Source organism: Lissotriton helveticus, chromosome 2_1 (genome assembly GCF_964261635.1).
Source record: "Lissotriton helveticus chromosome 2_1, aLisHel1.1, whole genome shotgun sequence".
Taxonomy (NCBI): Eukaryota; Metazoa; Chordata; class Amphibia; order Caudata; family Salamandridae; genus Lissotriton; species Lissotriton helveticus.
In genome coordinates this window covers 545,709,772-545,724,172 of record NC_136059.1, presented here as the reverse complement: position 1 = coordinate 545,724,172, position 14,401 = coordinate 545,709,772, and the positions used below count along the sequence as shown (strand labels likewise).

Sequence of the window (14,401 nt, the reverse complement as noted above, 5' to 3'; positions counted from 1 at the left end):
TCCTCATTGGTCTTAAGGCAGAAACGCTTAAATGTGGGAGCTATAGAGTTTACTGCTTCCACCGCCGCTCGTTTCTGTCCCCAGCTGTTTTAGTATGCAGACGGCGAGATTACGCTTGCTAATTCAATCCCTCCCGCTGCGCACCCAGTCAACTTCTTTCCGATTTTAAAAATGAAGTTTATAAGCAAATGCAGGACAGCTCACCTATCCGTCGGTACACCGGTCGTCCCTCTAAGCTCTGTCTTGGGGAGGAACCGACTCGGTGTACCGGGAGGTGTAAATGTAAACAGCCTGCTACCGCGTCAGGCAGAGGGTGTGTACGGACGTCCACCAGACACGGTGACATCACCCGCAGCGCGACCAGCGCGCTTTGCCCTTAGGGAAATGTAGTTTTACAGGCATCTAGCAGGCTTAATGGTAGGTTCGAATCCCGGCCGGGATCCAGATTTCAGCCTGGTTAAATGGGTCTTATTAAATTATGCCTTTATGGTCATGATAGCCCAGTTCTAAGAGCTATTGACTTTATGAACAGAAAAACGCGATCTGCAATCCTTAATTAAAGGAGCAGGGCAAGTAGTCCCAAAAAGAGCAACCCTTCAAGTTGCACCACCAGGCTAACCACTCAGAAGTAGCTCAGCACTACACCACGATAATTATAGAGAGTGTGAGAGAGAAAAACAATGTATGAGTGAGAAAACTACGTTGCATTCCCACCATTAATTACATGATATTAAATGCAAATGTTATGCATCAGATAGGGATGCCGCATGTAGTGTGTCAGAGAAGTATTTAAAGAAGTACTTTAAACTCTTGTTTCAGATGACACATGCACTCAGGCTCTACTGCTTATTATATGCAGGTACTAGGTCAAATCTTGAACAGTTGAGTTCATACAGATGAATTCATACAGAACTATGGTATGTGGGAGGATGCCTACTGTCTATAACGACATCCACGGAATTTCATCATTTAGCCCACATACATCACTCCGAAGCCTGTAAACCCATTTCTGTTCACATTTGAACAGGAATTGAGAGATGTCAGTTACAGAGGGAGGAATCCAAGGTTGGTCCAATACAGTCCACGAGATGTCTGAGGGCTGGTGACCCACTTGTAGGAAGTGGTTCGTCAATTTCGTTGCTTGTTTACCACAACGAATTGAACTCTTATGCTCAGAAATTCTGGTTTTGATTTTTCTGGTGGTCATCCCCACATAGTTCAGCTTGCAGGGGCATGTTATTAGGTAGATTAGGTTCACACTATTGCAATTAGTGAACCTTCTCAATTGCCATGGTCTGTTAGTGCCAATGTCAATGGTGAGTGTTTTCTTGGTTTGTGGACAGGCCGCACAGCTACCACAAGGATGGTGTCCATTAACTGCGGGTAAGTCCCATAGGGTGCCGACCGCTCGGGGAATTGCAGTTTTCGGTCTAGTATGAGCCAGCTGGTCTCTCAAATTACGGCCTCTCTTGAAGGCAAACAAGGGGGGAGGTATTGTGTCCGTACCCGTGTTTAAGATCTTCCAATGCTTGGAAACAATGTTTTTAATTTTGTTGGACAGAGTGCTGTATGTGTTCACACAGGTGATCCTTTCTTGTTGTACTTTCTGGGGTAGTATTTCTAACAGGTTTCCCTGTTGTTGTTAGCTGCCCGTTTCCTCGCACAACTCTCACAGTTGAGCAAGGAATTCCTTGCCATTGGTTTCCGATATACGCGGGGAACGGTAGACGATCTTCGTCTTTCACACCTGGCTGAATGAAAGGAATCAATTCCTTAAATTCACGATTGAGTTTCACAAACATCAACTGCCATTTCTGGATTTGCTAATTTCTGCATCAGGAGGAGGCCTGCAGTCCGAACTATATCGGAAACCAATGGCAAGGAATTCCTTGCTCAACTATGAGAGTTTCCACCCAAAATCACTGAGGGATAATTTACCCTTAGGGCAATTTCTCCGTATCCAGAGGAATTGTTCAACCAAGTTAGCTTTTTGTGAACACTCCAAAACCCTTGAAGTTAATCTACGGGAAAAGAAATATCCAAAACACCTCATCAGTCGTGCGAGGAAACGGGCAGCTAACAACAACAGGGAAAGCCTGTTAGAAATACTACCCCAGAAAGTACAACAAGAAAGGATCACCTGTGTGAACACATACAGCGCTCTGTCCAACAAAATTAAAAACATTGTTTCCAAGCATTGGAAGATCTTAAACACGGGTACGGACACAATACCTCCCCCCTTGTTTGCCTTCAAGAGAGGCCGTAATTTGAGAGACCAGCTGGTTCATACTAGACCGAAAACTGCAATTCCCCGAGCGGTCGGCACCCTATGGGACTTACCCGCAGTTAATGGACACCATCCTTGTGGTAGCTGTGCGGCCTGTCCACAAACCAAGAAAACACTCACCATTGACATTGGCACTAACAGACCATGGCAATTGAGAAGGTTCACTAATTGCAATAGTGTGAACCTAATCTACCTAATAACATGCCCCTGCAAGCTGAACTATGTGGGGATGACCACCAGAAAAATCAAAACCAGAATTTCTGAGCATAAGAGTTCAATTTGTTGTGGTAAACAAGCAACGAAATTGACGAACCACTTCCTACAAGTGGGTCACCAGCCCTCAGACATCTCGTGGACTGTATTGGACCAACCTTGGATTCCTCCCTCTGTAACTGACATCTCTCAATTCCTGTTCAAATGTGAACAGAAATGGGTTTACAGGCTTCGGAGTGATGTATGTGGGCTAAATGATGAAATTCCGTGGATGTCGTTATAGACAGTAGGCATCCTCCCACATACCATAGTTCTGTATGAATTCATCTTTATGAACTCAACTGTTCAAGATTTGACCTAGTACCTGCATATAATAAGCAGTAGAGCCTGAGTGCATGTGTCATCTGAAACAAGAGTTTAAAGTACTTCTTTAAATACTTCTCTGACACACTACATGCGGCATCCCTATCTGATGCATAAAATTTGCATTTAATATCATGTAATTAATGGTGGGAATGCAACGTAGTTTTCTCACTCATACATTGTTTTTCTCTCTCACACTCTCTATAATTATCGTGGTGTAGTGCTGAGCTACTTCTGAGTGGTTAGCCTGGTGGTGCAACTTGAAGGGTTGCTCTTTTTGGGACTACTTGCCCTGCTCCTTTAATTAAGGATTGCAGATCGCGTTTTTCTGTTCATAAAGTCAATAGCTCTTAGAACTGGGCTATCATGACCATAAAGGCATAATTTAATAAGACCCATTTAACCAGGCTGAAATCTGGATCCCGGCCAGGATTCGAACCTACCATTAAGCCTGCTAGATGCCTGTAAAACTACATTTCCCTAAGGGCAAAGCGCGCTGGTCGCGCTGCGGGTGACGTCACCGCGTCTGGTGGACGTCCGTACACGCCCTCTGCCTGACGCGGTAGCAGGCTGTTTACATTTACACCTCCCGGTACACCGAGTCGGTTCCTCCCCAAGACAGAGCTTAGAGGGACGACCGGTGTACCGACGGATAGGTGAGCTGTCCTGCATTTGCTTATAAACTTCATTTTTAAAATAGGAAAGAAGTTGACTGGGTGCGCAGCGGGAGGGATTGAATTAGCAAGCGTAATCTCGCCGTCTGCATACTAAAACAGCTGGGGACAGAAACGAGCGGCGGTGGAAGCAGTAAACTCTATAGCTCCCACATTTAAGCGTTTCTGCCTTAAGACCAATGTGGAGTATTGAAAACGATTGAATGTGCAGCACCAGGGACAACAGTTGAGTCTAACTACGCTGCAATGAGTGGTTGTGGAAGCTTACAGCTCCTTTGAACATACTCTTTGTAATTAGAGATGTAAGCAGCCAGATTGTTGACTGCTTGGCTTGTGTTGTTTGGCGCTAGAGGTGGCGCATGTTAAGACTGGTTTGCCTGGGAGTACCAACAGGTGTTATTTACATCAATGATTGTATTTGTGTTATCTTCTTTGTAGTGCGGTGCATCCATCTACCTGAGCTCGCGCCAGGTGAGGTGGGGCTTTTCCTTCCCATCGTGTGGGTGAGTGAACCTAATGTTGTATACTCACAATTTGTTGAGTGGTGACTGACTTAGACGGTCCCTGTGCCGGCCATTAATTACACGTGACTGGCCTTATATGTTTCTGTTTGCATAATATTGCATGCTATTTATATACCTCACACTGTACTCAGCTATTCTTTGATAATTTTCAGTGATACATACTTACACTTTTTCTTCTTATATTTAGGATGGGAAGATGTTTACACAGTAACCTACACTATTCAGGTGATATGGTTTATTTATTTTTGATCCTTTTGATCTTATCTAGCAGTAGCACTAACTGGTCCTGAGGAAGCAGCAGGAGATCTCGAGACTCTTTTAGACTGCAGAAACATGTCGACCTTATACATCTACTAAGTGGTTATTTGTTACGCCACTCTATTGCACTGTTTTTATTGATTTAGGAGTGTGACGGTGGTTATTAAATTTGTTGTCCCTGAACACTACCTAATTTTAGAACCCCTTTTCTTATTCTTTTCACACACACTTTTTCTTTGCACTGCTATTCAGTACTCCACCAGACACGTTTTCCTTCACATCTTATATAATTGCTGTGGTTTTTCCTGGTACATGGCTTGTTAACGGCCAGTGCAGGTTTTTTCACCTCTTACAGCAATAGGCATAAGTGTCTAAAGAGATCCCAGATAATGAAGGGCGGTCTCGATGGTGTACTGATGGGAACTCGTTTTTGAGAAACCTTTCCTTAGTATCTTGTGTTTGTTTTTGGGTACCTTGTTAGAGTGTGCAGACTCTCTGTTGATTTTTGTTGGTGTCAATTCTGTTCAGGGGATTCAACAGTTAGTCTTTAATTTACCCCTGGGACCTCCCTTTTGTGATTAATATCTTTAGAGTCCGCAATCTCACTTCCTTCAACGCTCTCCCTTTCGCTTTCCCTACTGACTCTTCACATTCTACCACTCTCACCCTGCCAACCCATCTAATTTTACGCCGTCCAAAGTCATTCACATTGACTTTACAGCTTCTCTGTTCACTATCTGCTCTTAATGTCTTTCCTCCTCACAGCTGCCGATCAGCTTGAGCCAAAATGTTGACCTTGGCAGGTATCCATGGTTCTGACCACAGAAGCCAAGCCTTTCATTGCACCCAAGGTTTGGAATTGCTTGTCCCTGGGTCCCAAAGACCAACCTAACTCTCTTATTCATGGGCAGCTTCTCAAAAGTCCGGTTTCGATACCCTTCCTCTCTTTAATTAATGCCTCCATCTTTCTGCAGCCCTTGTTGTCCTCTTCAGATCATCACCTAGCACAGGTCTGCCCTTAAGGGTTGCTCTTTGTGCTTTGTAAGTTCTGCTTCACATATTGATTCCTCCACAAGAGGTCTGTTTAAGGGAGTTTTCCAGTCCAACGAGTTTAAATGTCACGCCTCACAATGCTTAAACTGACTCAAAATTATGCTAGCTGGGCAATTTAAGGCATTGTTGCTGCATCCTTATGGCAGCTTGCAGGGGGCAGGTGGGCATGTGTGTTCTTCCTTCCTGCCCCATAAACTCTGGGAGAATGCCCACCTTCCATTTGATGGAAAGAAGTTTATCAGTTCCTGTACAGGTGAGGCGTTCCATAATTCAAAATCTGTTTTATGCTGGTCACAAATATGCTGCTGTTCGTGAGCGTGGACTAAGGGCATTTAAGATTGCCATTGCAAGAGTCTCTGTGAATATTAACTTTCTTTTTCCCCTACTTGTCTTTATTTGTATTATATTCTCATGCCTAGACAAAAAGTGAGCTTCATAAGTAGACACATTAACTGTTTGGATGTACAGTAATTTAATATTTCTGTGTACTCTTATTAGTCTTAAAGCCTGTTTATCAGGTAATCTGCAATCGCATGCTTCTTAAAATGTTGTTAGTTTAACAACATGCCGCCATTTAACCTCACTCTTCTCATTTCGCTCTTTGCAGGTGCACGGGCTGTACCGGACCACAGGGGCAAGTTTCGAGAAAGCTCAGCAAGAGTTTGCAACAGGTGTAATGTCCAACAAAACTGTGCAGACGGCAGCAGCGAATGCAGCTTCCACAGCAGCAACGAGCGCGGCCCAGAACGCGTTCAAGGGGAATTAGATCCGAGCAAACATGGCCGCCACGAGCCTGGGCAATAGGAATATTTCTCTGCGACTGTACATGGTTTACCCCAGAGCACTAACTTGAAGACTAGTGTTGGGCAGCGCACAGCACATCTTTACCCTCCTTATTTACCCGTGCATGGGTCAATCAGTTGCTTTATTTATATCTTCATTTTCTGTACATTTCTGTGATCAGACGGAACTGATTGTGCTCCACTTCTCTCCAACAGGTGTGCTAAATACATACTGTGTATATTCATATATTCTGCCGGACCTTTATTTCAGTGGATTCTTTTCAGGAGTGTTTTTGAAATTTATATCGCCAACCGTGCGATCAACATAACTGATATACTTATTTTTGTGAAAGTTTGTTCTACTGACATCCTTATAGAGAGGCTGTAACCCGCAGGGTTAAAGAACTTGTGAAGGCTTGTCGCCTGCCACTATTAGTCTTTGGATGAAAGACCACAACGTTCTGCGAGAGTTTTTATTTGATGGGCACCATTTTGATAGGGTGTTGATAACTACTGTGAGCTGTGAGAATTACATTAGAGCATAATGTAAATATACGCTGCTTGAATATTTTATTTTCCTTTTTTTTAAAAATTATTTAGGTATGTCCTAACCCTGTAAGTTGGCATGAATTCTGTTGATTTTTTTTATCAAGGCGATGGTAATTGGTTGCACTGCTGATCAGGTTTGTTTTTTAATGTAGTAATCGCCTGTTACTATTCTAAAACAACAGTGGTGCAAATGCATTTTTCCTGTAGAATGTGTGTGTGTGTGGTGCAATGTATAGTTGACTCAAAGATGTCATCCGTGGTTTAAAGCGGAGCTAGAAAAATTATAGTTTCCAATTTTACTTTGAGTATATCTGTTACATTTTCTCCTTGAGAAATATAAATGCTAAACACTTCCTAATACTTCTAATTTAACATGTGACCTTTTACATTCTGCTTTGTTTTTATTGCATTGACATTTCCTGTTTTTTTCCTCTGAAGAGTGCATTAAGTCACATAGTGATAGTCTTCAATTCAGTGTTTTAATACATATTTTGAAAATTCTCTCATTCATTTTCAAATGGAAAAATTTTGCATATTGTTGATTTGTTAACACTTAGTCACAGCAGAGTAATTAGGATATTTATCTGACGTCGTAATGCGTTCATATGATCATCTTAATGTCCGATTTGCTTTGAGAAAATCAACAATACAAAATGTTAAGAGGCATCTTTGTAAATCCCATTTTTGTGGATTGTTAGTGATTGGTTTTCAGTATTGGTTCTTTTATCCTCTGATTTCAATCATTTTCGTATCATGTTTACTGAGGCAACAATGTGTATCTGGTTTTATGACCATTTGCAGAATATTTGTATTCTTTGTGTGGATAGGGCAAAGGAATATTTATTGTTGGCACTGTTGTCATGCACAATGGGAGCCATGTGGTGGTGGTCAGCCTATTAAATGGTGCATGTAGCACGCAATGCGTCCTTCACTGCCACAGATTGCTCCTAAGTTAGAGGGGATGGTGTGGGCTTTAGTTGTTTTCACATATGTCACTCTCACTGATTGTAGCTTTCGTAATAAAATGCTCTGTCCATGCATTAATACTTTGCGTAATGGTGTGCCTCTCTTCAGCAGAAGCACTTTTGTTAGCAGCAAGCATCCAGTCATTGTTGAGCTGCAACTTCAGGTGGGTAGCTTTCTAGTGGTGATTATTCACATTTTCAAAGATTCGCTCATAGAAGCCCCAACATTTGTTTTCTACATTAAATACATTGTAATTTTACACCAGCAGATCTTACCCCCTTCAAGTCCTGATTGACTCTCTAGAAAGACTGTGTTTTTCAATAGATAATGTGGCCCAAGTATTTTTAAAATGGTGCTCAAACACACCCGATTGTCCTGGTTAAAGAAACTCCAAAAAAGCGAACACAAATAAATAACTAGGATCAGCTTAAAGTGGCGTATGCACAAGGAATAATGTTAACGTAAAATAAATGAGAATAGACCTTTATGAAGAGTCTTGGAATTCAAAACTAAATCAAAAGGTGAGATACAAAAGCTAAACGTGAGATGTTTTTAACTTTTATTGAAAGCCTTTTGCCTACTACTGTTCTTTTGACATTCTCAAGATTGTTACTGGCTTGTGACTGACTAGTTAAAATAATTTTATTGAAACCTACTCCACCATAAACCAGGCAGTTGATTGCCTGTCACTTGTGTGTCTTATTGCCAAGATATTCAGCCCACAATACATGTTTTATTTAACAAAATCACAGTTGATTTGTTTACCAACTTCATGAATACCCTCTCATCCTATGTGATAAAATAACCTTGTAAAGAAAAGAAATTACCCCATGTCTCGGTCATTGAAAAGTTGAGAATGGGGCATCCAGGCATTCCCTAACTATTACTGTTATGGGCTGTGCGGGCTGCGACTCTCACAACTGACAAATGTGGTTTTTATTTGTTTAATTTTAAAAGCATAAAAAAGGTGGTGGCTGTAGAGCTCATGTTTATATACAATGATCATTACTGATGTCGTAGCTATTTATTACCATTCTCTAATGTCCTATAATTTTCTTATGTGCCCAGGTCTATGGCTGAGTCCCATAAATCAGGTGAGGGTCATTAACTAGCGTGGCTACCTCACACTGCTACAGTAATATTATGTTAAAAGGCTTGTCTTTAAATTGAGTCCAGGTTTCTAGTTAACTGAGGCAACAGCAATTGATTCCACTGTCAGAATAGTCAATCCTTGTACACAGTAGGCTGATCAGGTGACTCCTGTTACCACCCTTCCCTTACATTTCAAGCCCTTCAATTTAGCAGCGGTTACAATCCTCTAGAAGATGGTATTCCGTTGAACCCCACTCAGTTGACCTTTGCTGTTTCATAGAATCTGTGTATTGGTAACACACTGATATGACGTTGACCAGACTGATGCTCAGCTCGTGTTCTTCATGATCTCTTTGGCCCAATGAATAGTTTATCTTCCAAAATTCTGAAACCTTTTATCCATTTGTGCTTTGGACCAGTTCCACTGATTTTTGTTTGCAGACATTCCTGCTGGTGTAACACATGTGGAAGAAACCTTTGCTGTTTTACAGACTGCACCCATACTCTCTCTCTTTTTTTTTAAAGATATCTTTTTTTATTGATATGCAGCATCAGATGTCGGGATATAATGGCACCTCTTGTAACATCATATATTGATACATGCAATTTGTTTTTAGTTGGGTATTGAACATACAACACAACTTTTCCCTTCTTGTCCCTCCCTCCTCCCATACAGGAGAAAAGTCTAATAAACAAGAAATTATTTCAACAGTTTTATAGATAAGCAATGCGCAGATGTATGACAAGTAAAACATGTATCCAGTTGTGTGTGATTTTGCATAATCCACTGTCTAGTCATACTTTATCGTGCATTTTTCTTTATCTGACAAATAACCGAGAGTATTGAGCACCATTTTATTTACTCAGGTGCGTTCTGTGGGGTAGGCGTGTCACCCTGTGTATTCAACTCCGATATCATCTGTTTCCATGCTCTTAAGTTATCCTACAGCCATTCATCACGTCTGACCTGTTTCATCCTAACTTCCGCAGATGTGGCCCATTCCATCATGTCTTGTAACCATTCCCTAAAATTCGTTGGGCATGGGTTTAACCATCTAATAGCTACGCAGCGTTTCGCTAGCACCAGTCCTAGGCTAAGGATTTACAACTACTTTTTTTTCAATTAGTGCCGGCAACAGTCCCAATAGTAGTTCTATTGGGTCGACTTCCAAATCTCATCCTGTTGCTCGTGTGAGTTTGTCTAATATCTCCTGCCAGTACGCCTTAATACATGTGCACTTCCAAACCACATGGAAAAAATCTGCTTCGGGATTTCTACAACACGCACATTCAGCTGACCAGGTGGGGTAGATGTTGTGTAGTGTTTTTGGGGTGAGGTACAGTTGATGAACAAAATGTTATTGAATTAATTTAAATCGGGCATTCGTACTGACTGTATGTGTCCCCTCATGAACTTTTTGCCATTCTTGCTGGGTGGTCTATTCCTAGTCTCTCCTCCCATTTACAGTGTGCTTTTGGGGTAATCACAGGGGAAGCCATGGCTTGGCAGTTCGGGCTGGACTGTTCCCATGAGGCACAGGGTCAGACTGATTTGCATATAGCCATGTCTGAAATGGGGTGGCTGAGTGGGCTAAAGAATGGTGATGGATTAAACCCAGATCAGTTGACTGGGGAGAGTGTTTGATTTGCTCAAATGCTCCGTCCATCATCCCCTTTTATATCGCTCTGTTCGCCCTAAGTGTGGCAGGGTATGCTCAGACGTGAGTCCCTTGCTCACTTGGCCACTGGATTCAAGATAGCCTGGCTGATGAGGATTATGAATCCGAAACCGGTCCCAGGATGCTTGTTTCCGGTCCATGGAAGACATGGCTTGGCAGTTCAGGCTGGACTGTTCCCATGAGGCACAGGGTCAGACTGATTTGCATATAGCCATGTCTGAAATGGGGTGGCTGAGTGGGCTAAAGAATGGTGATGGATTAAACCCAGATCAGTTGACTAGGGGTGAGTGTTTGATTTGCTCAAATGCTCCGTCCATCATCCCCTTTTGTATCGCTGTAATCACAGGGGTGTCACCCCTTATGGCTCTGTAAAGGTGTGTAATGAGTTTTCGGCCCCCTGTCATGTTTAGGAGTCTGGTAAAAATCTCGGTTAGTATAGGTTCATCTGGAAAGTCGGCCTGATTTCACTTACTGTAACTAGCATTTTATTATATTGTGCCTAACGCCAAGGAGTCAAATGGCATTATCCTTAGTTATGTATTGACCACCTAGGTAGAGGTCTCCCAGAATCTCACAACCTACAGATTTCTATTTGGACATGGACATAGTATTTTCAATATCCTTGAAGGTTTTAAGTATCCAGATGGGCATATCTCGTGCATACAGGGCCCTTCAAAGGACTGTCGTAATCACCCTCTCCCACGTGCCCAATTAGTTGAATCAAATAGGAGTATCTGTCAAGAACCCGCACTCCCAGCATAAGGAGTCCGGGTAAGCTTACTTGCTCCTCAAGTAAGCTGTCGTTTTCCCCAGTTTTTGTCCTCGTCAAACCAGTGGACTGCGCGTTGCAAATTTGCCTCCAAATAGTAAAATTCTAAATTGGGAAGTTCCACTCACCCTCTATCTTATGTTTGCTGCAGCATCTTTAAACTGATTTGTTTCCATTTAGTGGACCACAGTAGATCAACTATGAGTCTATTCAATTCACAGAAATATCATCTAGGAATATCATACAGGGATAACATACAAAACCGTGAGATAAAAGCACCATTGTATTCTGGGTCGATCTACCCTTTATCGTCAGCGGGAGATCTTTCCAGAATTGGACCGAGGCATGCAACCCAGTCAGGAACTTGCCCAACTTTAGTTCTAGGAATCGCTGTCTATCTAGGGTTAGTTTTATGGCTAAATAGCAGGTCCCTTCCCGACACAAAGGGAGAGAAAATTGTGGTAGGGCTGATGGACTCGCTAGTGTCCTGAGTGGCATGATTAGTTACTTTTGGGTGTTCACGAATAGGCCAAAGTCTGCTATAAATTCCAAAAGTGCAGTATGCAGCACTGGTTTTGCCCTATCTGGTGCCTGTAGATAAAGCAAAATGTCGTCAGCGTAGAGTGAAACCACATGAGTGGAACCTCCAACTACAATTCCCCAGTGGTTTAATCTGTTTCGAAGAAACATCGCTAATGGTTCCATCGTGAAGAGCATTGGTGATAGGGGGCATCCCTGCCTGGTGCCTCTGCAGAGTGGGAAGGACTGTGACACATGGCCACACATACGGACTTGGGCTGTCATGCAGAGTGCAAAAGTTTCCCTCATTTTATATATTTGGGTCCGAACCCTGTTTTTTCAATAACTTACCATAAATAGTCCCACCTCACTGAATCAAATGCTTGTTTTACGTCGAGAAAAGCAAGCGCACGCAGGCCTGTCTGAACCTCAGGTGCCTGTAGAATATGAAGAGTCTACGAAGATTAAATGTCGTGCTCCATTTATGTACAAATCCAGACTGTTCTTTGTGTACATGTGTAGGTAAAAATGAGAGAAGTCGGTGCGCCAGCAGTCCGCTAAGTATTTTAACATCGACATTGAGCTTTGAAAGAGGCCTGTAGGATTTTACTTCATCTATAGGCTTATCTGGTTTTGGTATTAACACTACCAACGCTTCTTGCATTGTATCAGGGACGCGTCCTACTTTATTACTAAGCCTCTTTATAAACCTCCAGTAATTTATCTGTGAGTGTACCTGTAGTTTTATGATAAACTTCAGCGGGTAAGCCATCTCCTCCCTGGGTTTTTGCTGGTCTTTGACGTTTCAATGAAGGTAGAATTTGCTCCCCCGTCAAGTCTGCTTCTAATATATTGCTATCTTTCGCTGACAGGCTTGGGAGCTCAAGGCCAGCTAGGAAGTCTTGTATTACAGATTCAGTGGTTGTTGGGTTTAGCGCATAGACCTCATTGAGATGGTGTGTGATCAGTTTATTTATGGCTGCCTGCAAGGTACTGGGCATGCCCACCTGCGTCGCGCAGTACCAGGATCGGGTCCCATGACTGGGATTGTTTTCTTCATCTAGTTAGTAGCACCCCTGTGTTGTCCCCCTCTGCGTACAAACGTTGCCTGCGTGCTTTATTAGTGTCTTTTTCCAGCCTGTGCCAATCTTCAAGTGTTGTGCTTCGTAATTGGCGCTAGTCCTCTAATCTAGCAGGTTGTGTTGGCAGTAATCGTTCTAATTCCAGTAGTCTGGACTCATCACGTTCCTGGTCACTCTAGCTGTCTTCTAACGCTGTAAGTAGTGTTCATGCACACTCCCTTAAGGACCACTTTGTAGCCTCCCAGTCATGGGCGCTCGTTGTTATAGTGCCCTAATTTTCAAGAAAATAATGAGCAAGTGTTTTCTTAATTGTGAACAGGAATGGGGGGTGGAGGGGGTCAGTCACTGCCTCTGCTCGTAACCGCCACTGCGGCAATGCTGCACGCAGACGGTTAGATATCAGTGTCAGTAGTAGGGGGAGTCGTCTGAAAGTCATCTGGCTAGGTACATTGCTTCCGTGACTAGGGTAGCAATGGCGGCGGTAGTAAAGGAGTAGTCTAGTCCACTATGAGTACCTGATGCCGGTGTATAGCAGGAGAATTTCTTGGTAGTAAGATGCCTTTCTCTCCATACATCTCTAAGGCCAAGGTATTGTAATAGTGTCCGTAAACATGCCGTCATATTGTATTGTAATTGCATTTATATAGCGCTTACTACCCCTGACGAGGCGTCAAAACGTTTTTCCGGCGAGTAGCACTTTACTCCGGAACCCATAAAGGATTAGTGTTGAATTAGTATAGTGAAATATGAAAGTGATTTAAGTTGTGGATAGGTTAGTCAATTATTTGGATTCAGAAGGATAGCGAAAAGATAGAAGAGGGAAAAAAGGTTTGCCATTATATAGCGCTTGTTACCCCTGATGGGGTGTTGAAGCACTTTCTTCTGGGGCGAGTAGCACACTACTCTGGAAACCCATAAAGGATTAGTGGTGAATTAGTGTAGTGAAATATGAAAGTAATTTGAGCGGTGGATATTAGTCAGTCATTTGGAGTGAGAAGGATCGAAGAGGGAAAAAGGTTTGCATTTATATGCCGCTTGTTACCCCTGATGGGGTGTTGATGAGGTTTTTTGATGAGTAGCATGCTACTGCGGAACCCATAAAGGATTAGTGTTGAAAATCAGTATAGTTAAATATGAAAGTAATTTGAGTGGTGGATATGTTATAAAGTTATTTGGATAGAGAAGGGTAGCGGCGGGATAGAAGAGGGAAAACAGGTTTGTATTTATATAGCGCTTGCTACCCCTGATGGGGTTTTGATGCGCTTTTTTGGCGAGTACCACGCTACTTTCGGAACTGATAAGCATTAGTGTGGAATTAGTATAGTGAAATATGAAAGTCATTTGAGTGGTGGATATGTTAGTTATTTGGATTGAGAAGGGTAGGGGAGGGATAGAAAAGGGAAAAAGGTTTGCATTTATACAGTGCTTGTTACCCCTGATGGGGTAAGCGCTTTATTGGTGTGTAGCACGCTACTCCGTAACCCATAAAGGATTAGTGTTGAAAATTAGTAAAGAGAAATATGAAAGTAATTTGAGTGGTGGATATGTTTTTCAGTCATTTGGATATGTGGTTCTGTGTTTGCCTTGGGAG

At 42.5% G+C, this 14,401-nt stretch overlaps 1 protein-coding gene across 1 annotated transcript in view; it reads left to right on the top strand.

Moving 5' to 3' along the window:
- Positions 1-7,747, top strand: part of SCAMP1 (secretory carrier membrane protein 1) — a 608,538-nt gene extending 600,791 nt beyond the window's left edge. The window contains exon 9 of the mRNA XM_078675215.1: positions 5,980-7,747. Coding sequence (XP_078531341.1) covers positions 5,980-6,138 — 159 coding nt within the window. The 3' untranslated portion in view covers positions 6,139-7,747. The remainder of the gene's footprint in view (positions 1-5,979) is intronic.
- The last annotated feature ends 6,654 nt before the right edge of the window (positions 7,748-14,401 follow it).